Source organism: Pristis pectinata, chromosome 1 (genome assembly GCF_009764475.1).
Source record: "Pristis pectinata isolate sPriPec2 chromosome 1, sPriPec2.1.pri, whole genome shotgun sequence".
NCBI lineage: Eukaryota > Metazoa > Chordata > Chondrichthyes > Rhinopristiformes > Pristidae > Pristis > Pristis pectinata.
The window spans coordinates 50173680-50199455 of record NC_067405.1 but is presented as its reverse complement, the minus strand read 5'-3'; the positions used below and the strand labels follow the sequence as shown (position 1 = coordinate 50199455).

General features: G+C 40.7%; 1 protein-coding gene across 7 annotated transcripts in view; it reads left to right on the top strand.

Moving 5' to 3' along the window:
- The window catches only part of cerkl (ceramide kinase-like), a 134289-nt gene that overhangs the window by 57148 nt on the left and 51365 nt on the right, over window positions 1-25776 (top strand). For 5 of the 7 annotated variants that reach the window (XM_052022182.1, XM_052022209.1, XM_052022202.1 and 2 more), the window contains 2 exons: window positions 14541-14675; window positions 18026-18089. In XM_052022182.1, coding sequence (XP_051878142.1) covers window positions 14541-14675; window positions 18026-18089 — 199 coding nt within the window. The remainder of the gene's footprint in view (window positions 1-14540; window positions 14676-18025; window positions 18090-25776) is intronic. The other 2 variants (XM_052022193.1, XM_052022165.1) reach the window with 1 other exon arrangement.

Below are 25776 nucleotides of genomic sequence, written 5' to 3'. Positions count from 1 at the left end.
TTGTTTTTTCTTTGAGGAATTGTTAGCCCTCATTCAGGTTTAACTTCCATTTTATTGACAAAAGTTTTATCACTGTATCATGTAATGAATCCATGTTTGCTGATGATGCAAAGCTTGGTAGCAGTGGTACGTTAATTATTGATGTAACGTAATGCATGGTGAGAAGTTGCAGGGCACAGAATTTTATTTTGTAACTGGACCAGAGTGGTGACAGATTGACAGAGAATAACTTCCTATGAGTCTTTATCATTTTTAATTACACCTAAAAGGCAATTGAATATTTTGATTAATGAAGTGAATAATTACTTTGAGGACAGAATTGGGGTCAGTTTTGATAGCCCTGAAATCAATAAAAACTGACCTGCTATTGGTATATGGAAGAGAAACTCCTACAGAAAAGAAAGCAAAGCTATATAAAAAAAATGTTCCAAAGTTAATCCAAATGGTAGCAAAATCTATTATAAAACAAATACTCTGTAAGCCTAAAAAGATGGCAACTTCAACCCCTGGAAGGGCTTTGAGAAACTAGATTTGTTAACTACTAGTGCAAACACTTTGATTTGATTTAACTGTTATTGGAAAAGCAAAAGTGGTTTCTAAACAAAATTTAAATTTGTAGTTGACGAATACAAAAATTACATTGATTGAGTTGAAATTATACTAAACCAGTATCGTCACTTTAATAATGCCTTTCAGAAAATTATAATGGCCCCCTAATTAATGCAAATGTGTCATCAGAGATTTCAAGTGCAAAGCTGAATGGTATTCGTAATTCTCAAGATAATATGCCATTTAACTCGTGGCATGATTAGTATTGATTTTATTTATCAGTATTTATCTTAACAGAAAATGTTACTTTCTACAGGTCATGGATTTGTTATTATTTAAATTGGGAGTGCAGAGGTCACAGAACTGAGATAATTAGTGAAAACACAGGAAAACATACGTACATTAATATTTCATTTTAAACTTTTAGTGAAAATCTTGGAAATATATAAGTATGATATTCAGGTAATGTGTGTTGTGATATTTGTAGTTGTTTTCAAATTTTACTTTCTGAAAGGCCTGTGGAGTTGATCAACAATGAGAAAGTTTTTAAAAGTTTGTAAAAGTGGACAGTGGAAGCCATATTTTTCACTATATTTTGTAATGTTTATGGAGTCACAGTATAATTATTCTGTCTTTTGTTATTTTTTTTCTTTTTTCTACCTTTTGTCAACTGCAGCATATGTTGAAGACGACACTCATGAGGCTAATGCCCGTGTTCAGTGCAGTCAAGCACGATCTTTCATTTGAGTGTTATATATTAACTTCATCCAGTTTTATATTAACAGAAGGTACCTGACATTCTTTGTATCCTTGGATACACTCTATCCAGGCTTGGCTTTGTTTATTTAAATCTATCATGTTTTATGAAGTCTTGGACTAAATGTGAAAATATGAGATTTATGCACACTTGCCTATTCAGTTTTAGTCTACAGGTACCAAAGGCAATTGAGAAAAGGGTGTGAAGAGAGGCACAGATGTGAAGCTGAAAGTAGCGTCTCTGCTGGTCTGTCACTCTTTGTTTCCCGGCACCCTGATTAACCCTCAGTCTTCATGGTTCAATAGCTCTCTCATAGATCAAGTTTAAACTAGTATGTATTAATGCATTTGTAACTCTTGGAGAAACAGTTGGTCATTCGTTATAGGCTGCTTTTTCTCCCCAATATGGAGTAGTAATGGCAAAAGCTAAATTATTTAACTGTGAAATTAATGTACCCAATATACCAAAATGCAACAAATTGCCTAAAGTATTTGGATTGTCCAAACCACCTTGCTGTTTAAAAAAAAATTCTACTATATGCTTTACATTTGTCACCAATTTTGATATTCACCATTGAAATGTCTTCCCTTAAAAAATGTATGTTCGAAAATGTACACTCTTGTGCGGTTCTGAAGTATTCATGAGTTAAGGTAGCCATTTGTAATTTTAAGAGGTCTATTGTTAAATGTGAGAGGCAAATTACAAAGACAGTTGAAGGTGGAAAAATTGAGCACTCATTGCTTCATTTAAAGCTTACATCTTGTGTTTAAAGGTGCTGATATTACAAACTGAAACATGCATTTTAAAATATGTAGTTCTATACCTAGGGAGGCCACAGAAAATGTGCTCCAGATGGGTATTGCAGTATTTCTTGTACAATTCCCAATAGACACATCTCATTTTATGTGTACCATACCATGCTTTTCAATTGTGGTTTCTTATTACATGAAACAAAACCTTTGCATATGTCTCATTGACAGAATACTCTAATGGAAACCAAGGAAACCAGTGTGAAGGATACTTTTTAGGTCATTTTTCTTAATAGGGGTTTTGGGGAGCAAGAAGACACACTGTTTGGGCATTAAGACCATATGCCACAGAAGAGGTATTCTTCGAAGTGGATTTTTGTTGCAGCTGCAGTATTCTCATTGTTACATGCAACATTCAAAAATGGGGAAAATAAACAAATTATTAAAGTATATACTAGAGATATGTTATGACCAGTATTGTTACATAAACTTGATGTATGTAAAACAGCTTAAAAACTTTTAACTATATCACTTTTTTAAAAAATTTGTGTCAGCTCGGGCCACTGGATAGCCTCTGATAGGATCAAATTGGATCAGCCATGATCTTATGGAATGGCAAACAAGCTTGAAGAGTCAGCTGGCCTACTACTGCTCCTGTTTCTTATTATTATGAATCAGAAATAGTGTGTTGGAGCATTGATATTGGTTTATTGTCACGTACTAAGATACAGTGGAAAAACTTTGACACGAGATTCTGCAGATGCTGGAGTCTGGAGCAATACACACAAATGACTCAGCAGGTCAGGCAGCATCTACAGAGGGAAATAAACAGTCGCTGTTTCGGGTTGAGACCCTTCATCAGGACCCTTCATCAATTGTAGTCCTGATGAAAGGTCTCAACCTGAAACATCAACTGTTTAATTCCCTCTGTAGATGCTGCCTGACCTGCTGGGTTCCTCCAGCATTTTGTGTGCCATGAAAAAACTTTGTGTGCCATCCAGGCAGATCATGCTATACATAAGTACATTGAGGTAATAAAAAGAAAACAGAATTCAGAATATAGTGTTGCAGCTACAGAGAAAGTGCAGTGCTGGTAAAAAAAATAAAGTCACCAGTCAGATTGTGTGGACTTAAAAAGAATCCATTGACAAAGAGCTCCCCCAGTGCTCTGACAAACATTTGTCCCTCAACCAAAGCCACTAAAAAGACAGATTAATTGGTCCTTTGATTTGTTGCTCTTGGGACTTGAATGTGCACAAATGAGCAACTGGACAATGACATTAAACACTTTATAAGTAATTGATATAAAAATAAAAGCAATGATCATTTTTTTTCCACTACTGGCAGTCAAGTCTGGGTAGTGACTAGGTGTTAGGTGATGTTATGCTGGATTGCTCTTGACAAGCTTTGAAAGAAGGCAAAGCTGGGGCAGAGCTTTATTTTCTATCAAAGCTGCCAAGATTTTTGCAATTTCTATGTATCTTTAGAATTCAGTGACATTAAAAATAATTGCCAGTGAAGAAAATTATTAAAATAATTGAACATTTTTGAAAATAAAGTCAAAAGCATAAATAATTAAACATATTAAATGCAAAAGTACAATTCAAATAAATTTTGCTTCCTCTTTGCCTTTGAATCCACAGGCTTAGAATCCCCATCGAAATCAATGGTGTTTTAGTCTTTATGCGAGGTCTGACTTGGCATGGGATCAGAGAGTTGATGCTCCAGCATAATGCTGGGGAATCCCAGCAAGACTGAGCTCTCTATGTGAAGTCTAGCGGCAGAGTGTAGAGACAATTCTGAATTAAACCCCATGTGCAAGACCATTTGAAAGATTCATCTCAACTATTCATGACTAGTCTTTAGGTGATGAGATCTATTGTCTGAAGTTCTGAAATAAATAATAAAGTAAAAGATCATGAAAAGAGATTTTTTAGTAGAATGTTAAACTTTTTGATGCCTCCAACAGTAGGATGATTCCAAAGATCAATGGACTGGATTTGGCTATGTGAGATCTGCAGTGCACATTTGCTGGTCACATTCTCCAAAGGGTTAAACTTACCAAGTGTCTATATAGCCAATCTTGCCAGCTGAGACTGTTCTGAGCTGATCAAGAATCATGTGCCTTAAGCTCGTTAGCACCTACTTGCTATTAAATGCCAACTTTGCCTTGATCACTGAAGACAAAAAAACCAGAATAGGCTGCTGTCCCAGGATTTCTCAGATCTCTAGTTTCTTCACTGTCTGTGTTAATTGTTAAAAAATGTACTTGCAGGATATAATTGTCGCAGTCAAAGCCAGCATTAATAATTGTCTTTGAGAAGGTGATGGTGAGCTGTCACCATGAATGGCTGTCATTCTTCTATTGAAGACATTTCTAGTGTTATTGGATAAGGGTGTTCCAGGACTAGGACAACAATATAGATCCTAATCAGAATGGTATGTGATCTGGAGGGAAATTTACAGTTGATGTTTTTTTCCATCCATCTATTGTTCTTGTCTTTCTTGATGGTAAATTTACATCAGGGAAGCGCTGTTGGAGAAGCCTGGATAAGTAACTGCAGTGCATTTTTAGGTGGTATGCACTGCAGCTGTGGTGAAGAGTGAATGTATCTGATGGTGAATGAAATACCAATCAAAAAGGCTGATGTCTTAGATGATGTCCATACTCACTCAGGAAAGTGGATAATATTACTTCATACTCTTGATATGCCTTGTAGGTTTTGGGGTGTCAGGACGTGTGTCACTTGCTGTTGGGCAATCAGCCTCGGACCTGCTCACAGTCACTATTTTTATGGCTGATTCAGATGAGTTTCTGGTCAATGACAATCCACAAAATATTGATAGTAGTGATTTGTCAATGGTGAAGCCATTGAATTGTTGATAATTGGCAATTAGACTCTGGAGCTTGGTTATTGCTTGGCACTTGTATGACACTTCTATTACTAACCATATGTCTGAACTATTGTGGTTCAATAGCAAGACCCCTTATGGATGTTCATTTTTGGCAAGGTGGACAAATGACGAGATAGTGGATAGCCTTGAACGGTTAGTCCCCTTGCATAAAACCAATAGTCGATCAAAGAATTTGTGATTAGAGTTCAAAAGAATCTGATCAGTTCGAGGTCTTTTTTGAACAAATGGATCATCTTTCCTTTTTTTAATAAATTCAATTTTTTTCTAATATCACATTTTCTTCATGCCAGTTATTAAAACACAGTTCATATCCAGATTGAAATGACATGGCATGTTGTTTGTTCATTCTCCTGGTTGTAACAGCTCTTGGGATTTTTAGTCAGCTGTGGTGCTGTTTTATCCTTGGGTGTCCTGCTGCCATTAATATATTCATGTGGAGTGTATCTTGATTATGCCAGTTGCAATAGAGAAATTATTTCCAGTCTGTAAATATTGTATGTACATCCCTATTGAGAATAGTGCACCTAGGTTGGCTGATATTAAAAATATTTGTATACAGCAAAGTGGTGAAAACTACAAATACTTGTTTATGATGCTTCCATTGCTGCACAAGTAGAACAAGATAATTTGCTGCGCATGGTGTTAAAACAAGCCAAAATTCTAACATGCTGTAAAGCTGTGTACTACCACTGTTCTCAACTCCATATTTGTGATATGTGGATTGAAATGATTTTATAGTTATAAATAGTTATCTTTACTTGTAGTTCATCTCGTCTGGTCCTTTCAAAACTCAAAGTATTATGCTGAGGGGGTTAATATTGCTCCATTTCCTGAAGATGAGTAGTGTTTGCTCTATGAAAATTCTTGTAACTGTTATACTTCTCTATTTAATCAACATATTGTAGCTGCACGCAATGCGCTACTCAAGGAACACACGGAGGCAGAGAGTACTGAACTCAAAAACCTTTACTCATTCCACAAAGCGCGTGAAAACTCCCTACCCAAGGGCCCCTGCGACCTGCAGGGCAGAAGTGACTTCCGACTGTCCACGGAGGGTCCGCCCCGAGTGGGTAGTTCAAAACGCGCTACCGTATGTCTGCCCGCGGCTCCCGATGGCGGTTTGAGTCCCGTGTGTGCGGGCCACCACACCACCCCACCCTCCCCAGAAATGTCCTTCGGAGTGGAGCCCTCAGTCTGTGTGGCTTGCCTGGGTGGCCGGCCATGCCGGCGCGGTGCGGGCACCCTCACTGGTTGCTCAGTGTCCAAGTGCACTGGTTTGAGGCAGTCCACTGTAAAAGTCTCTTCCCGGCCACCCACCTTCACAACACACATGGATCCATTGTGCCGGATCACCTTGAAGGGTCCTTCATACGGCTGCTGTAGAGGTGACCTGTGCATGCCCCACGAATAAAAATGTACTCACAGTCTCGGAGGTCTTTCGGGGTGAAGGATGGCGTGGGACCATGCCTGGAGGTCGGGACCAGTGCCAGGGTCCCTACCTTGTCCCTCAGCCTTGTTAGTACCGCTGCTGTAGTTTCTTCTGAACCTTGCCCGGGACCGTCAGGGGGGCACCGTAGACTAATTCCGTCGAGGAGGTGCCCAGGTCCTCCTTGGGGGCTGTGCGGATGCCCAGTAGGACCCAGGGAAGCTCATCTGTCCGGTTGGGGCCCCTGAGGCGCACCATCAAGGCCGACTTGAGATGCCGGTGGAATCGCTCTACCAAACCGTTGGACTGGGGATGGTACGCTGTAGTGTGATGCAGCTGGGTGCCCAGGAGCTGCGCCAGTGCTGTCCACAAACCAGACGTGAACTGCGCCTCTCTGTCGGAGGTGATGTCTGTTGGGAGGCCAAACCTGGCGATCCAGTTTGCAATGAGCGTCGTGGCGCAGGACCCAGTGGACGTGTCTGCGAGCAGTACGGCTTCTGGCCACCTGGTGAACCTGTCTATCATGGTAAAGATAGACCTGGCACCCCGGGAGGCTGGCAGGGGGCCAACGATGTCCACGTGCATGTGTTGGAACCTCCCATGTGTCGGCTGGAACTGCTGGAGGGGAGCCTTCACGTGCTGCTGGACTTTGGCGGTCTGGCAGTGTACGCAGGTCCTGGCCCAGTGTCTGACCTGTTTGCGCAAACCGTGCCAGACGAATCTGTCCGCTACCCAGCTTGATGGACGCCCGGATGGACGGGTGGGCTAGGTCGTGCAGCGTGTCAAACACCCGGTGCCTCCAGGCTGCCGGTACCACGGGTCAGGGTTTGCCAGTAGACACGTCGCACAGGAGTCGATCCGCTGCCAGGCCGATGGGGATGTCCTCCACTGGAGCCCCGAAATGGCAGTGCGGTAAGCTGGGATCCCGGTGTGCTTCCGCCAGTGCTGCGTAGTCTATTCCTGAGGACGATATGACCGCTGAGTGGAGGCAGGGGTGAGACATTGTGTCAGCGATGACATTGTTCTTCCCTGCGATGTGGCGGACGTCCGTGGTGAATTCTGAAATAAAGGACAGGTGCCTCTGCTGCCAAGCCGACCATGGGTCCGATACCTTGGCCAGTGTGAAGGTGAGGGGCTTGTGGTCTGTATACACGGTGAACTCCTTTCCCTCAAGGAAGTACCGGAAATGCCAGACAGCCAGGTAGAGCGCTAACAACTCTCTGTCGAAAGCATTGTACTTCACCTCTGGTGGCCGTAGGTGCCGGCTGAAGAAAGCGAGTGGTCGCCACTGGCCCTCGACGAGCTGCTCCAGGACTCTGCTGACTGCCGTTTCGGAAGCGTCGACTGTGAGTGCTGTGGGCACATCGACTCTTGGGTGCATTGGGAGGGCCGCCTTTGCCAGCGCCTCCTTGGCTTGCTCAAACACCTCCGTGGACACCGCGTCCTATGCCACCTCTTTGGCCTTGCTGGCCATCAGGCTGAACAAGGGTCTCATGATGCGTGCCGCCACTGGCACAAACTGATGATAAAAGTTGACCATCCCTACGAACTCCTGCAGGCCCTTGACCGTGCTGGGCTTGGGAAACTGGCGGATGGCCTGGACCTTGTCCGGTGGAACTGCGCCATGTTGGTTGACTCTGTGGCCCAAGAAGTCGATCTCCGTCAGCCTGAACTGGCACTTCACTGGATTGGTTGCCAGTCCGTGGTTGCTCAGGTGTTGGCAGAGCTGGTGCAAATGTGCCACGTGCTCTTGATGTGAACTGCTGGCCACCAGGATATTGTCCAAGTAAATGAAAACTAAATCCAGGCCACATCCCACTGAGTCCATGAGCCTTTGGAAAGTTTGGGCTGCATTCTTGAGACCGAAAGGCATCCTCAGGAATTCAAACAAGCCAAACGGGGTGATGAGGGCTGTCTTGGGCATGTCGTCGGGGTGCACTGGGATCTGATGGTATCCCCTGACCAGGTTGATTTTCGAGAAGATGGTCACCCCATGCAGGTTCACTGTGAAATCCTGTATGTGGGGTACCAGGTACCTGTCGGCGGTTGTGGCGTCGTTGAGCCTTCTGTAGTCTCCGCAGGGCCTCCATCCTCCTGCAGACTTGGGCACTATGTGCAGCGGGGGTGCCCATGGGCTGTCTGAGCAGCATACGATTCCCATCTCTTCCATCTTACGGAACTCCTTCTTGGCGGTGCGGAGCTTGTCGGGTGGGAGCCTGCAAGCTTGGGCGTGCAGTGGTGGTCCTTGCGTGGGGATGTGGTGCGGCACGCCGTGCTTGGGGTCGGCCGTGGAGAACTGCGGGGTGACTATTGGAGGGAAATTCCGCCAACACCCTGGTGAATTCGTTACCCGAGAGGGTCACGGAATCCAGGTGGAGGGCCTTTTAGGTCGACCAGGAGGCAGTTGGCTTGTAGGAAATCTGCCCCTAGTAGTGGCTGTGACACCGCTGCCAACGTGAAAGTCCAAGTGAAACACTGGACCCAAAACGCAGTGGGATATTTGAGAGCCGTACGTCCGAATACTGGTGCCATTTGCAGTGGTGAGTTCAGGGCCTGGGACCGCGTTACGAGCGTCTATGTTCAGAGGGGGGGGGAAGTACGCTGACTTCGGCTCCGGTGTCTACCAGGAAGCACCACCCGGAGTGTCAGTCCCAGAGGTACAGGAGGCTGTCTCAGTGGCCAGCTGTCATAGCCATTAGTGACGGCTGGCCCCAGCGTTTCCTGGAAAAGCACATGGTGGACAGCAGCAGCGCGTGCCTGAACCCCATCTTTGGTGATGGAAGCACCATTGTTCCGATCCTTCGTCCTTTTTGCCCCATGGATCACGATGGCTTCGGTTGTGGGGCCTGGACTTTGGGGCGTGCGCTTGTGGCTAGGCCGATGGAGGCTGCTCCACGTTGCTTACTCTGCCAAAGGACGTCTGCTTTAGCCGCGACCCTGTGTGGGTCGCTGAAATCCTCACTCGCGAGGAGTAGGTGAATCTCCTCTGGCATTTGCTCGAGGAACAACTGCTCAAATAAAAGGCATGGCTTATGGCCGTCCATGAGCGCTAGCATATCATTCATGAGCTCGAATGGCGTGCAGGCGCCCAGACCATCCATGTGTAGGAGCCACACGGCTCGTTCGCGGCGGGAGAGTTGGAAGGTACGGATCAGGAGCACCTTAAGCTTAGTGTACCTGTCCTCCGTTGATGGCTGGCGTAGGAAGTCGATGATCCGGCCTGCCGTGTCCCGGTCGAGCACACTGACCACGTAGTAGTACCGCGTGGTGCCAGCAGTAATGTCTCTGATATTGAACTGGGCCTCAGCCTGCTCGAACCAAATGTGGGGCTGAGTGGCCCAGAAGGTCGGGACCTTCAGAGAGACTGCGCTGTGCGGGTTGCTCGAACTCATGGCTGGTCGCTGAGTCGCTGGCTCCAGATGCTGTCTGGAACGTCAGGGTCACCGATGTAGCCGCACGCAACGTACTACTCAAGGAACACACAGAGGCAGAGAGTACTGAACTCAAAAATCTTTACTCATTTCACAAAGCATGCGAAAACTCTCTACCCAAGGGCCCCTGCGACCCACGGGGCGGAAGTGACGTCCAACTGTCCCCAGAGGGTCTGCCCCGAACGGGTAGTTCAAAACGCGCTACTGTGTATCTGCCTGCGGCTCCCAATGGCGGTTTGAGTCCTGCATGTGCGGGCTGCCACAATATCTAAAAATGTCCTTTATGAAACAGAATTATAGTAATTGAATATACATTCCTAGTATGTTAACTATTTATGAGCTTTCTGAAGTGCATGCTATTTTACATTGTATCTACCAAACATTGGAAAAAATATGGACAATTAAACTTTTTAAATCTTTGAATATATCCAGAGCTTAATTCTTTCATAGTTTCTTTTATTGTCTTGCACTCCTCCCCTTCCTGTGCCTGACCAACAGAGAGAATTCTCCATTGTACCTGGTCCTGCTGTGGATTCAGTTTTTGGCAGACTAGAAATGCAGCAAATTGTAGCATCAGATCTCATCATCAACTGGGGTTATCATTGAATCACTGAGAGACATTCCCCAAGAGATCTAAAAGATGACTCTTTCTCAATTTCAAATCTGAACCATGACCCTAGCATTTACATATCTATGCCCTTCCATAACACTAAAGTTGATTATGGAATGGGGCATTTCAGCTCTCCTACCATCTTCCCATGCTCATTAGCAGGTTGAGATATAACTGGCTTGAGGGTCACTCAGGTGTCAAATTCACATCAATAGTGTTCTGACAAAATTAGTGGAATAAATACCTCCTCTTCATTGCATTGCTATAACAGAAAGTACAACTGAAAACTTGCCCAGTTAAGTGAAAATGAATTCTTAATCCTTTGGAGCTAAATACAGTTTTAAAAAAATAGAAACAGGAGTAACCTTATGCCTGTTTCTCCATTCAGTATGATTGTGACTGATCCTTTACTCCTTGCTACTTTCCTGTATAGTACTAACCACATATCCTTCATTTCCCTGAACACCCAAAAAATCTATTAATCTCTTTATTGAATTTGGAGACTCAGCCTTCAAAGCCCTTAGGTGGAGGATTCCAAATATTCACTACCTCTGGGTGAAGAAATTTCTTTTCTCAGTCCTGAATGACTTATTTTGAGACTCTGATCCCTTCTTCATGACCCCAACCTCTTGCAGTCAGAGAAAACCTCACCTTGTCAAAGCCCACCTCACCTTGTCAAAGCCCTTTTTGGGGGAAAAAAAAGTATGTTTCAATTGGCAGAAAACATTGGTGGAAGTCATTTATAGGCCTCCAAATAGTAGTGGTAATGTTGAGGACACCATCAAACTGGAAATTAGAGATGCATGTAACATAGTACTACAGTAATCATGGGTAATTTGAATTTACATATTGACTGATCAAACCAAACTTGCCATAATACTGTGGAAGGTGAATTCTAGAGTGAATATTGGATTCTTTAGACCAGTACCTTGAGGTGCCATTTGAGGAATTCACTATCACAGTTTGGGTACTCTGCACTGTTAATAATCTTGTGTGGTGTCCTATAGGGAGGAATAACCATATCATATTCAAATTCTTCATTTAAGATGGAAAGCAAAGTAGTTCAGTCTGAAAGAGGGAACCTAAATCTAAACAAAAGAAACTACGACGGTATGAGGTATGAATTGGCTTCATCACATTGACAGGGAAGCTTCATGAAGGACATGACTACAGATAGCAATGGCTGACATTTAAGGCATGACTGCAGAACTGCAGAACATACATTTCTTTCTGATGCAAAGCTATTAAAGGATGAGCAAACCAGCCATGGCTAACAAAAGAATCTAGAACAGTATCAAATCTAAAGAGTAGTCAAATAAAGTTAACAGCAAGGGAAGCAAGCTTGAAGATTGGGAGCGGTTTTGAAATCAGCAAACATGGGCTAAAAAATTCTTTTAAGAGAGCAAAAAAAGAGCAAGAGTTTAAACTTGTGAGGAGCATAAAAGTGGACTGTAAAAGCCAGATGTATTTAAGAAGAAAAAAATAGTGAAGGTAAATGCAGGCCTCTTACAGTCAAAAACAGGAAAATTTATAATGGAGAACAAAGTTGCAAATCAATTAAATATTTTCTTCTAATCTTCATGGAAGAGAACATAAATAGTTTCCCAGAAATGCTGGGGAATGAAAAGTCTACTAATAGGAGAAATTAAAGGAAATAAATATGTAAAATATTTCCTTTGATATTGCTTTGAAGTTAATAGGACTGAAAGTTGATAAATTCTTGGGCCTGCTAATCTGAATCACATAAAGGATGCCATGGTAATAGTCGATGCATTGGTAGTCCATCTTGCAAAATTTTACAGATCATTGAACGGTTCCTGCAAATTGGAGGGTGACTAATGTAAACCCACTATTTTTTAAAAAAAGGAGGGAGAGAAAACATACTTATTGACCATGTTGCATTATGTCAGTGGTGGGGGCAGTGGTAGGTATTATAAAGAAAGTGGTAACATTACACTTAGAAAATATCGATATGATTAGACAAAGCTAAGGTAGATTTATGAGAAGGAGATTGTATGTGACAAAACTACTTGAAATTATTTGATTGTGAAACAAAGAATTTTATTGCAAGTGGTATGCACTGTAATAGTCATTTTGCAGATTGATCTTGGTCATTAATGTGCTATTGACATGTTGTGGAGTTACTGTGCCTAGATGCATTACTGTAACTGCTACACATAACTAGTTGAGAATTCACAAGTCAGAAGATATTTGGTTAAAAGTTAATCAGAATGGAAATATGACATTTTCCCCTGAATAGCAGAATAGCATGGGGAAAATCATCACAACTTGGCGGACACCAATTACAAGTAAAAACCTGGAAGTGGACTGGGATTTGCATGATGTGCACAAACTTGAAAGTTGAGGAAAGGCCTTCTGTTGTTTAAATTTAGAGTTTATGTTTCAGAGTAAGAATCAGGTTTATTATCATTGGTGTGTGTCATGGAATTTGTTGTTTTTTTGCGGCAGCAGTACAGTGCAAGACATAAAGACCTAAAAATTGCTATAAGTTACAAAAATAAATGAATAGTACAAAAGAGGAATAACATGGGTTCATGGACCATTCAGAAATCTGATGGTGGAGAGGAAGAAACTGTTACTGAGATACTGAGTGTAGGTCTTCAGGCTCCTGTCTCTCCTCCCAGATGGTAGTGATGTCAAGAGGGTATGTCCTGGGTGGTGAGGGTCCTTAATGATGGATGCCGCTTTCTTGAGACACGAACTCTTGAGGATGTCCTTGATGTCAGGAAGGGTTGTGCCCATGATGGAGCTGGCTGAGTCTACAACCCTCTGCAGCCTCTTTTGATCCTGCACGTTGGAGCCTCCATACCAGGTGGAGATGCAACCGGTCAGAATGCTATCCACCATACATCTGTAGAAATTTGCAAGAGTATTTTGTGACATACCAAATCTCTTCAAACTCCTAATGAAGTAGAGCTGTTGGTGTGCCTTTGTGATTGCATCAATGTGTGGGCCCAAGATAGATCCTCTGAGATATTGATGCCCAGGAATTTGAAGCTGCTCACCCTTTCCACCACTGACCCTTCAGTGAACACTGATGTTTGTTCTCCCACCTTCCCATCCTGAAGTCCACAATCATTTCCTTGGTCTTGCTAACATTGAGTGCAAGGTTGTTGTTGCGACACCACTCAACCAGCTGAACTATCTCACTACTGTATGCCTCTTTGTCGCCATATGAGATTCTCCCAACAATAGTGATGTCATCGGTGAATTTACAGTGGCATTTGAGCTGTGCTTAGCCTCACAGTCATAAGTCTAGAGAGAGTAGAGCAGTGGGCTAAGTATGTGTCCTTGAAGTGTGCCTGTGTTGATTGTAAGCGAGCAGGAGATGTTACTACCGATCTGCACTGATTGTAGTCTCTTGATACGAAAGTCGAGGATCCAGTTGCAGAGGGAGGTACAGAGGCCCAGGTTTTGAAGCTTGTTGATTAATACTGAGGGGATGATGCTGTTGAACACCGAGCTGTCCTTCTACGATAAAAAGATGTACATGGGCTGTCAGAAGAAAGTTTAGATCATGTACTGTATATGATTAACATTCATTGTTCTTGATTCAAAGGCAATTGGAAATAAGGTGATGTACACACAGATGGGATAAATGGTGTCTTCCTACAGTTCACATCCATACTCTAATTGAATGATATTTTTAACTTTAAAGAAGACTTAGAAAACCATTGATACTGTAGCTTAGTTACTGATTGGACTTTAAACAACTGGAATTGATCCACAAAATAAGTGCTTGGCATTTAAAAGGAACTCTACAGCTCAGATTTGCAGTTTGATGTGTACTTCCTCAGTAGAGGAAAATTACTGCAAGGTAAACTTTTTGCATTTTCCAAATAAGTGTTTAATTTGGCCAGATTACAGAGATGCCATGGATTGAGAAATCAGATGTGGCTTTCACCTGGCATTAACTATAAAACACAGACACAAATATGCAATGTAGCTTATGTATATTGTGAATGTTGCATGTAGGATCTCCACTTGGAAACAAAATACTATATTATTATTAAAATAACATAAAATGAAGAAAGCCACTATGGAATTTGGGCTAAATTATTTTGTCTTATTTATTTCACAGGATTGTTTCCAAAGAGACCAAAGTCACTAAAAGTTATTATCAACCCATATAGTCACAAAAAGGAAGCTAAACAAGTCTACTATGAACATGTTGCACCTCTTTTCAAGCTAGCTGATATAAAGACAGACGTCACCAGTGAGTTAACCAAATTTTCATATGTTTATCTGCATATCTGACATTTAAGTTTTTTGTCTTGGCAATGGGAACCATTCATGAACTCTTTAAATGCAACATGATAAACTGAATGTATTGCATGTGTTGGTGACATTGAATTCTATGAGACTTGTATATTTCTTGATTTTAAAAAATACCTAAATACTTAGCATAATCATTATTGTGGGATATGTGTTCTCTGTTAATTCATGACATCCCGCTGTTCAGTTGCAAAGTGTACAAACATATGAGATGCAAGCAACTCAAAACAAAGTTTTTCCACTTCATTCAGGGGGTCCTCTTGGTTGCCTCTCTGTATCTTTCTATAAACATTATTAATCATACGATAGTGCTTCAAGAAATACCAGTCTGAAAGCAACAATTATAGCACTACACTGCACCTATTTTTTTATTAAAAGGTGTAAAACTGAATTTGCATGTTTGCAGGCTTTATAAATTTAGGCATACTAGTTTGGTTACTCTCTATAATCTTCTAGGTGGTGATTTTGCTACCTTAGGCTTGTGTTGTTGGACCATTGTTATTCATCAATAATATTTCAGGTCATTTCCACTTTACAAATTTTAGAACGCACTTAAGAATACCTTCGACATCTCAGTCTTCTGTTCTATGTCCATAGCTTCTGTATGCTATGATTAAGTGGTCAATATGGACCATGATAACCTATTGCCAGTTTTCCAAAATAGCTCCTAGTCCCACCATCTCCCCGATATCCCATCACTGCATCTCTGACTTGTCAGAAGTTCTCAGAATGTGAATTCTGTCATGCAGTTTGAACTGCTTCCTTTGTAGTGAAAACAGAAAATGCTGAAAATTCTCACTAGATCTAGCAGCATTTGTGGAGAAAGAAACAAAGTCAATGCTTCAGGTCAATTGCCCTTCATCAGAACTAGGAATCAAATATGTTTTAAATTGCAGAGAAGGGAGAGGGTTGGAAAGAATAAAGGAAATGTCTGCGATGGGATGGAGACCAAGAGAGATCAAGTGACACAAGTGGTGGGGGTGCCAACAGAAAGAGTGATGAGTTTAATGGGGTAGATCTGTCTGAAGGGGATGCAAGTAAAAGACGATGAGTGAGAGCAAGGAGGAGAAGAAAATCAGGTTGGAACTGGGGTTACAAAACACTATAGTTGCTGAAATAAGAGGAAGCTGAAAATGGTAGTTACACTAACATTTATGGAGAGAAAAACATTGTTCAATTGTCATCAACTTATGGGGTTAACTTCAAAGTGGTCAGTTCTGAAACAACCTTGGAAAGCTAATTATCTAATATTGTTGAATTCAGTGTTGAATCTTAATGGCCTTAAGCATGCCTTGTTTGTAGTTGTGATGCTGCATCTTAAGCTCATGTGGGTCAAAAGCAGAGGGGTCAGAGAGGGAGTTCGATGAAGCATTAAAGTGATTGGGCAAGAGGAAGTCCTTATAGAAAGCATGAAGATAAAACGTTTTGTTGTGTTCATTGGGTGGTCAGCTGCGAGATATACCAGCAACAGGTCGAAAATTATTTTATGGGGGCCTGTTCATACAAAAGTTATTGTCGAGGCTAGCTAATAAAGTTGTCCTGAATGATCTGCAGTAATGCCTTTTTGAAATGCTAGTTAAGCTGCTTGAAACTCAATTTTGCTGAGTGATTTTTCTATCATATGGAAAACTATGTCATTAGATTCCTAGTTGTAGCATGGGCCTTGATTAAATATTTTAATAAGACTGAAACATATTTGGATTTGAAGCATCGTCACATTTTTTTTAAAGGTTGGTATGGGTGCTGAGTTAGCAATATTTAAAAAAAAAATTCTGCCTACATGTCTGTTCATGCTATAGAATGCAGATGCAAATCTCCACCACATTCTTTTAAATGAAATGGATACTTTTTTTCAGTTTTTGTCGAATTTGTGCAGTATTCAATTATTTCTCTGTGTACTAAATTATATTTGCAGATTTTAAAGGCATATTGCAATGTCTATGAATTGAATTTTTTTCTATCCATTCCAATGCAAAGTATTTAAAAAATGAACAAAATAGATGGATTGCACAATAACATTTTTCAATTTTAGATTACATATTTTTGTTAAAAGAGCATGTGTTTAAAATTTTGTTTCCAATAGTAATTTTTCTGAGACACTGGATGATGTCAAATATGTCTGTATTCCGTTTTATTTACTATGCCATAAATGCAGCGTATGTCATTGTTTTTTGGTGTCCTAATACAAATTATTTAAATGTTCACTGCTCCCCCTACAGTTATATTGAATAATTTACACCAGAGTATTTTGCAGTTATTTTGATATACAGATGGACTTGCTGGCAATTAAATGCAAAATGGAGTTTGTCAGTTAATTGTTTTTGCTTTGCTAATCTATAAAAAATATTGCTAATCCTCAATGTTACGATTTCAAGCTGAGGTGAATCAATTGTCTGTTACGTTAAATATATTTTTTAAGAGCACTTACAGGGAGAAGGCATTATAAACCATATCTGTAATCTTTAAGTAGTTCTTTTAAATAATCTTATGGACAAATTTAATGCATTTTTAAAATAGTGCATTGCTGAAATTATGACCAGAAGCACACTGGTACCGGGAAACAGACAAGCATGAAAGATTAATGTAATCTTGCAGATAATGATGCACATTCTTACACAAAAAATCCATCTGCAAGTGTCATGTCAGTCATCAGAAATCTTTGATGGGTAGATACAGCTGGGCCGTCTCTTCTGGCAAAGCTGCTCTAGAAAATGCTAAATGTAGTTATGATGCTTAGTGCCATCTGCAGCATGCCAGCTCATCCCTTCTTCATTGGCATTTAGAATGCCACATAGGGCATAAGCAGTAGAGATGGCAATGTGGAATGACAGATTTGGACCCTCTGGAGACTGTAGACTCTGGTGTGTAGCTTTGCCACCTTCCCTCTACTTTTATTTGATGATGTTGCTGGTGTTTTCCTGTACTTAGTACTACTTCATTCAAAGTAATATTTCTTTATTCCTTTAATTCTGAGAAAACAACCTTAAAAGTAAAACAGAACTGAATCAAATCATAGCATGAAAAGGGTAAAAAAAACTAATTAGAATATTCTATACAGACGTATTCAATTTTGGTAAAATCCGTACTAACTGCCTTGGCATCTAATTATGTGTTTTCATTGCTTTTTTCCCTTAATTATAAAATAGACTTTCTAGTAAAATTTGCCTTTTGTAGCCTTACCATATGTTCATACATATGGCAACCACATTTAGCAGTCCCAATTTTTAAAAAAGTGTTCTCAAATCTTTAGATAATTTAATTTTTGTATGTCTGATCTTATTTTTTTTGCAGTTACAGAGTATGAAGGACATGGATTTTTGATTCTCAAGGAGTGTGATATTCAAGAATTTGATGGGTATGTTCTCCTTGAAACACTGCCATCAAAATATTTGTTGAACTTTGTCAATCTGTGATAAGTTTCCCTGAAAGTAACTACTTAAAGTCTTTTTAATATTGTGTCAGCAAGGCTATAGTTAATCAGATGTTAATCAGACATTTGCAATTTGAAGTAATGTGGCTTTCAAACAAAGAACTCATCATGTATTGTCACAGCGGGTGTGAGTTTAATTACCTGTTCTGTGAGCAGTGATGAAGTACTTTAATGCAAAGGATTGCTGGTGTAGAGGCTTGGCATCACAGTTATTATAATCAAATTTAGCTCTCCATTAATATTTTTCTGCTTCTATTTACAAAGGTGAAACTCGTATAAAAGGCCAACCACCTAACCTGTTATTGAAAAGAAATTGATAAAACTTTTTTTACCTACATCAGTGCATACATCTGTTATGTATTCTTCTAATAGTCTGTCCCAACTGAGATTCATCAAATCCATTCTTTTGAGTACACCAGGTTTCAAATGAAAGGAAGTTTAACACAGTTTAGGGTATCTTTTTTGATCACTTTAATCTGTAGGTTATCAACTTTTCTTGTGACCCTGCTATCACTGGTCTTCCATGCACTCTTGGGAATCGTATATTTCAGGGTACTTAACTTTAGAAGAGGTAGACAAAATGGAAAAGGAGGAGGGTGGTCCTAATGATAAATCACGAGAGAAAGGCAGCAGAGAGAAAAGATCTTGGCTCTGAAAATCATGAAGTTGAATCAGTTTGGGTGAAGCAAAGAAATAGCAAGGAGCAGAAGACATCAGTGGAAGTTGCCTGCAGGCCTCCAAACATTAATTGTAATGTAGGGCATGGTATAAATAAGGAAATTAGAGATTCATGTAATTAGGGTAATACAAGCGACCTCTGCATTATGGCCATTCAAGTAAGGGAAATTTGCCCTTGCAGAATTCACAAATCACTACCCAAAAACTTGAGATATGGAATAAAATTTGCTCTTACAGAATTAATCTGGGGGAAGAAGTATATAAACACAAAATTACTTTTTTCCATAGCTTTGCGCTATGGAAAGTCATGATATGGACCGTTTCTAGGAAAGCAACCCCTCTCATAATGCAGGTGTCGCCTAAACAATAATTATGGTGACTTTGATTTACTCTTGGGCAGGGCAAACAAATTGGCAATAATGTGGAGGATGAATTTGTGGAGTCTATAAGTGATGGTTTAACTAGGTTAATGCTGAGGAATCCACGAAGGAATGGGCTATCTTGTAGTTAGTACTGATTTTACAAAAATGAATACAGGTCTTCCCCAGTTTACAATGCCTGACTTACAGTATGGGCAGCATTTGGGAGACTGGCAGGATGGATAGGGATGGATTTGCCAGATAATGTCGTCGAAAGGAGCCATAGGCCTGACTAATGGGAAAATTTCAGGTTTCAGCAAAAGGAGAACCAGGAGGTGGATGAGGAAAGCGAAAGAGAAACACAAAATCAGACTGCAAAACCTATAGAAAAGAATAGCAAAAGTTAACAGGTGTTTATTATATACCAAGATGGAAGAAATGGTAATTGGTGACTAAGTAAATGGCAGAGAATTTAAGTGCATATATTTTTGTTTGTCATCATGGAGCCTGTTGAAGTTAGAGTGGAGAGCAATCGAGGAACTAAAAGAAATTGTCATTACTAAAAATATATTATTGGAGAAATTATTGTGACTGCATGTCAAAATATCCCAAGAAACCAATAACTTTTGAAAGTGGTATATAGGTTGTCACCTTCCAAAGTTCTATCAACTCTAGAATGATTCCCAAAGATTGGAAGGTAACTGTGCTATTTATGAAAGGAGGGACTGAGAAAATGGGGGACAATGGATTACTTAGCCTGGCATTAGTAGGAGGGAAAATGTTAGAAACTATTATTAAGAAAGTGGTAATCGTATTCTTAGAAAATCACATTAGGATTGGGCAGGGTCAACATGGATTTGTAGAAGGGAAATTATGTTTGACTGAGGTGCTAGGCCTTTGATAGGGGTCATATGAGAAGTGGTTGAATAAAATTAGAGCAGGTGGGAATGGGGGTAATATATTTACATGTATTGAGGATTAGTTATTAGACAGAAATCAGAGTAGGAATCAGGTCACTTACAGGTTAGGTGCTCACAGTTAATATTAGTGTTTTGGATGAGGGGACCAAGTGTTTTACCTCAAGTTTGCAGCTGGTACAAAGCTGGGTTACAGTGTGGGTTGTGAGAAGGATACAGACGGGCTTTGGCAGCAATATGTATATACAGTATATTTATTGAAGGGTAAGGACATAATGATGGAATGTAATGTAGAAATTAGAGATCATCCACTTTGGCAGAAAAAATTGAAACAGTTTATTTTTTTAACTTACAGGAAATAGAAATTTACTGGTGTTCAGATTGATCGAGGTGTCTTTGTACACTAATCACTGGAAAATTATCTCTGCATCTAGATCATAATTTAGAAATGAAAGGGGAATGTGTTGGCCTATATTACCAGTGTTGACCTATATTATCAGCAAATTTGAGTGCAAGAGTAAAGAAGTCTTTCTGCAATTATATCAAGCTGTGAAGGAGGCATACTTAGAATATTATGTACAGATCTGGTCACCCTACATTAGGAAAGATATACTTATGGTAATTAAATTGCAGCAAAGTTTCAACAGTTTGATTCCTGTGATTGGAGTTTTATCCTGTATGGAGAGATTAAGTACACTGGGTCAAGGTGCATCTAACTGAAATGTACAACATTCTCAAGAGCTTGACCTCAAGGGTTTTTCACCAATAAACAGGAACCTCTCCATCTTTCAGTCATTTGTGGAAGAATCCATTGATTTCTCATTCCTGCCAGAAACATGGTCATTTGCCTCCTTGTCTACATATTTAATTATTTGCCCTTTCAAACTACAGTTGTAATAGTGTAGTCTTCATTATCAATTTCAGAGTGTGCCTCTTAAGACCTACCTTCATTTGATCAATTCATTACACCGTGCATAACTACTAAATTATATTTTCTGATTCTTGATCTGTCAGTCACTTTTAATGGCTTGCTTTGTTTATTTGCCATCCCTATAAACACTTCCTGCATCTGTCATGAACATGCTCAATGACTGAGCCTCCACAGCACTCTTAGAGAATTCCAAAGGATCACTTCCCACTGTGACTGGTTCTCGACATCCTAGCCAGGAAAATGTTATCCCTGTCTAGCTCCATAAGAATTTTGTACATCATATTGAGATCATCTTTAAATTTTGGAGAGTATGGGTACAGTATGCTTAGTTTCTTGACATGGGACAATCGTCCTGGCCTACCACAGGAATCAATCTGGTGAATCTTAAATGTACTCTCTCTGTTGCAGCTGTATCCTTCTATAGGTAGGCAGACTATAATTGTACCCAGTGTTCCAGGTGCGGTCTCAACAAGGCTCTATATAATCCAGTAAATTGTCACTCCACAATATACAAAGCTTTTTGTAATATCGGCCAGCATACAATTTGCCTTCCTAGTTGCCTGCTGTACCTGAATGTTAACTTTTGGTGTATGAGGACACCTACGTCTCTAAGAAAATCAAAATCCGTTAATCTCTCATCATTTATAAAAAAAAACTAATCTTCTATCCATTTTGCAACAAGAAAATAATCTCACATCTTTCTGTTGTATTCTATCTACTTAACCTGTCTCTATCCCCTTGAAGCTTCTTTGCATTCTCCTGTGTCCACATTACTATCCAGCTTTGTTTCATCAGTAAATTAGAATATATTACATTTGATCCTCTCTTCCAAACCATCGATATAGAATGTGACCAGCTGGGGCCCTGACATAATTTCTAGTAGCACCCCATTAGAACCAGTCTCTTAACCTATAAATGCCTTGTTTAATTTCTACCCTCTGTTTTCTGTTTATGGACCAACTCTCAATCCATGCCATCGTATTATCCCTGATACATTGTGCTCTAATTTTGTTTAATAATCCCTCCTCTGACACCTTGTCTCTTAACCTATAAATGCCTTGTTTAATTTCTACCCTCTGTTTTCTGTTTATGGACCAACTCTCAATCCATGCCATCATATTATCCCTGATACATTGTGCTCTAATTTTGTTTAATAATCCCTCCTCTGACACCTTATCTTCTGAAAGTTCATGTATGTGAACTGTTTCGCCCTTATCTGTTCCATTAATTACAAGAAACTTAAACATGCTTTCCCTTTCATAAATCTGTATTAACTCTGCTATCATCAAAACTCTAGAATGCAGGTCATCGGGTCCTGGGGATTTATTGCCTTTCAGAGCTGTTAATTAATTCAATACTAAAATTCTTACTAGTTTCTTTCAGTCCAGACTTTGTATTTTGCTTGTCCTTTGCTGAATTTTGAAAGTTTCCAAGTCATTAGGCTTACTCCTTTTTTGACAACATAAGCTTTTTCCTTTATACCATCGCTTCTCTTTATAGATGCACTGGATCATTTTTCCTAGGGTATTTTTTGTCCATAGAAATGTGTCAATTATAAACTGTGTAATGTTTCTTTAAATATTAGCAATGCTTGTTTTAAGGTAGAGAAAGATATATGGCCTATATTACAATGCAGTTAGATTACAGGTGTGAGAAAGATTACCTGCAATTGTATTTCTTAGGTACTCCCTCAGGATTGAGGATAACTTTAAGGTGGCTGATGAGGGTAATCTGTGACCTGAGGGCTCTGGCACAGGTGGGGCAAGAGTTGCATGATGAAATAGGTGACTAGTTTGAGATGGATGTGCTCCTTCAATTGGACTCCAGCATTTCAATGTCATCCCAAATTCTTTCAGAGACTTTTGAGACTTTTACTTATCCTGCAGGTAGAGTCACTGAGACACCAAATCATCTCGTTCTTGACAGAAAAACCCACTCCACGAAGACACCATTATACTCCTGGTTTGTCCTTAATGTTCATTGGCCATCTTCCGTCTATCGTGTCTCACTGTGAGTGACAATATCAACATCAAGATGCTTCTGTTGCCAGGCTCTGATGGTGGAACAGGCTTCAGGTGTCTCTCTCGGGGCTGTCCACAAGGGTACTGATGTTCCTAGTCCTGAGCTCTTATTGAGGAGAGCAGAAATTGCTGTTAATTTGGGGTGGGCTTGATGGAGTAAGTCTTAGTTTGATGGCAAGGTTATCCAGAATGACTGGAGAGAAGATTCTGCTTCATGTCTATTAACAGATTTATCTAAATGCCCATGAACATGTATGCATTCTCACATGTACCTGCATGGGTTTAGTCAAGGAGGTCCTTGTTTACTGCAACTTCTACATATCAGCCCACCACCTTGAGCTGTCTCACCTCAGTTCTCCAAAATATTTTTGGCTTCAATGTCTCCCTTGCCTCACAACCTCCACTCAGCCCTCCCACCAACCTTTGCACCCCCTCACTCCCCCAATTTCTGCTACACCTTTCAGTTTGGCATTCTCCTTCCTCCCTGCATGCATGCCCCTTCTGCTTTCCCCTCCTTTCTTCTCCCCTTCTCCCTCACTTGCACCACCTACCCCACCAACTTCTCTGTAGGCCCTCTGTCACTCTTCAAACCACCCTCCCACCCTCCACCGCCATGCACCATTGCTGAGTTGCTTTCCAAAAGCGCTGGTTGGGGTATGGGCTGGCTGATGGCAATGGCCTTGGTTCAGTTGATGATGCACTTGGCTTCACCAATGCCACTGTTCCCAGCAACATTGCATCTGGAGTATTGTATGGTGAACTTCTCATCTGTGTGAAATTCGTACATTCTCTCTGTGACCACATGGGATTTCCTCAAGGTGTTCTGGTTTCCTCCCACATTCCAGAGAAGTGAAGGTTAGTCACTGTGACTTGCTCTAAATGTGTAGGTGAGAGGTAGAACCTGGGGTGATTGTGGAGTAGATTAGCAGTGGAATGGGATTGTCTAGTGAGCCAGCATAGACTCAATTAGCCAAAATGGCCTCGTCTGTGAAAGCGATTGACAGGATAGATGGTGACTGGCTGTTTTCTCCAGCTCTCAATTGTAGAACTAGGGAGTACAGTCTCAGGCTTTTTTTAACTGGGTAATTAGGAGTGAGATAAATTTCTTTTCATTAAGGGTGTAAATCTTTGCAGTTCACTTTTCCAGACAGTTGTGGATCTTCAGTCATTTAGTATATCAATATATTTTTGGACACTAGAAGAATTGAGGAATACGGAGATCAGATGGGAATGTGGAGTTCAGTCACAGGATCGGCCATGATCTTATTGAATGATCCTCATGGGTCAGATGATTTACTCCTGCCTCCATACTCTATTGTTTCATGCCCAAAAAGGAAGGAGATATTTCTGGGTATGTTCATGGAAATGAAGTTTCTGTGGGAAGCATTTGGGGAATAGTGATTTTAATGTTTGGGTTAGAGTGGTCATGGAAGTAGAAATTTCAGGCATGAAAATGTAACTACAAGAGGGAAGTCAAGGACTTGTGGAAGGCACAAAGGAGATTTAATGAATATGAAACGCTTCAGTTACATGGAACAGCTAGAGCAGAGCTTTAAATACTGGAGACTGATAGAACTGTTGAAATAGATGGTAGATTGATGACTTGTGTGAATTGGGAGAAGCTGCTTTCAGTGGTAGAAGTGTTGGCAAGCAGTGAACGCAAGATATAAAAAGATGGCATATGAGCTAAAGGAGATGTGAGGAAAGAGGTATAGAACACGTTGTAATTTGGAATGCACAGTTTGAAAGGATGTTGAAAGCAGATTCAGTCCTTGCTTTGATAATTGAAGGTATAAGATTAGTGGAACTATGCTGAATGAGTTCTGATTAACTGGACAGTTTCAAAGAAAAGGAAAAAACAACAGAATCAGATTTACTATCATTGATTTATATGTTGTGAAACTTGTTTTGTAGCAGCAGTATAGTGCAAAGACATAAAATTTCTATATATTACAAAATAAGTAGTGCAAAAAAAAAAGGAATAATGAGGTAGTGTTCATGGACCATTCAGAAATCTGATGGCGGAGGGGAAGTAGCTGTGGCTAAATCACTGAGGATGGGTCTTCAGGCTCCTGTACCTCCTCCCTGATGGTAGTAACAAGAAGAGGGCATGTCCCAGGTGGGGAGAGCCCTTAGTGATGGATGCCACCTTCTTGAGGCACTGCCTCTTGAAGAGTTCCTTGATAAGACTGGGTGGTCTCCTCTTTTGTCGTGACGTTCTAAAATTTTATGTGATGCAAGTTCTTTTGAAAGATGTTTGTCATATTAAAAGCACTAACAAAAGTGCTTGTTCAACTGGGTATTACCAGCATTCACTTTTGGAGCAGATTTCCAGGCACTTCTCTTCTCTGCATCTCATAGCTCCTACATGTACTTGTATATTTCCTTTTTTTCACCCCCCCCCCCCCCCCCCCCCAAATCTCCCCACTGTCTCTCTGAACACCGATTGATCTATTGACTAGACAGTTCTGAAAGCACTGCGTAAGATTGTCAACTATGGTTTTCATGCTATCACAGACATTCTATTTGTGGTCTCTACCCCACCCCATCTCTGCAATTTGTTTTCTCACTTTTCCAGTCCTACTGAAGGGTCGTTGATCTGAAACATTAAATATTTTTCACTCTCCATTGATGCTCTGTAACCTGAGTATTGACAGCAGTTTACATGTTCAAGATTTATTTCTAGTGTGTGGAATGAATTATTAT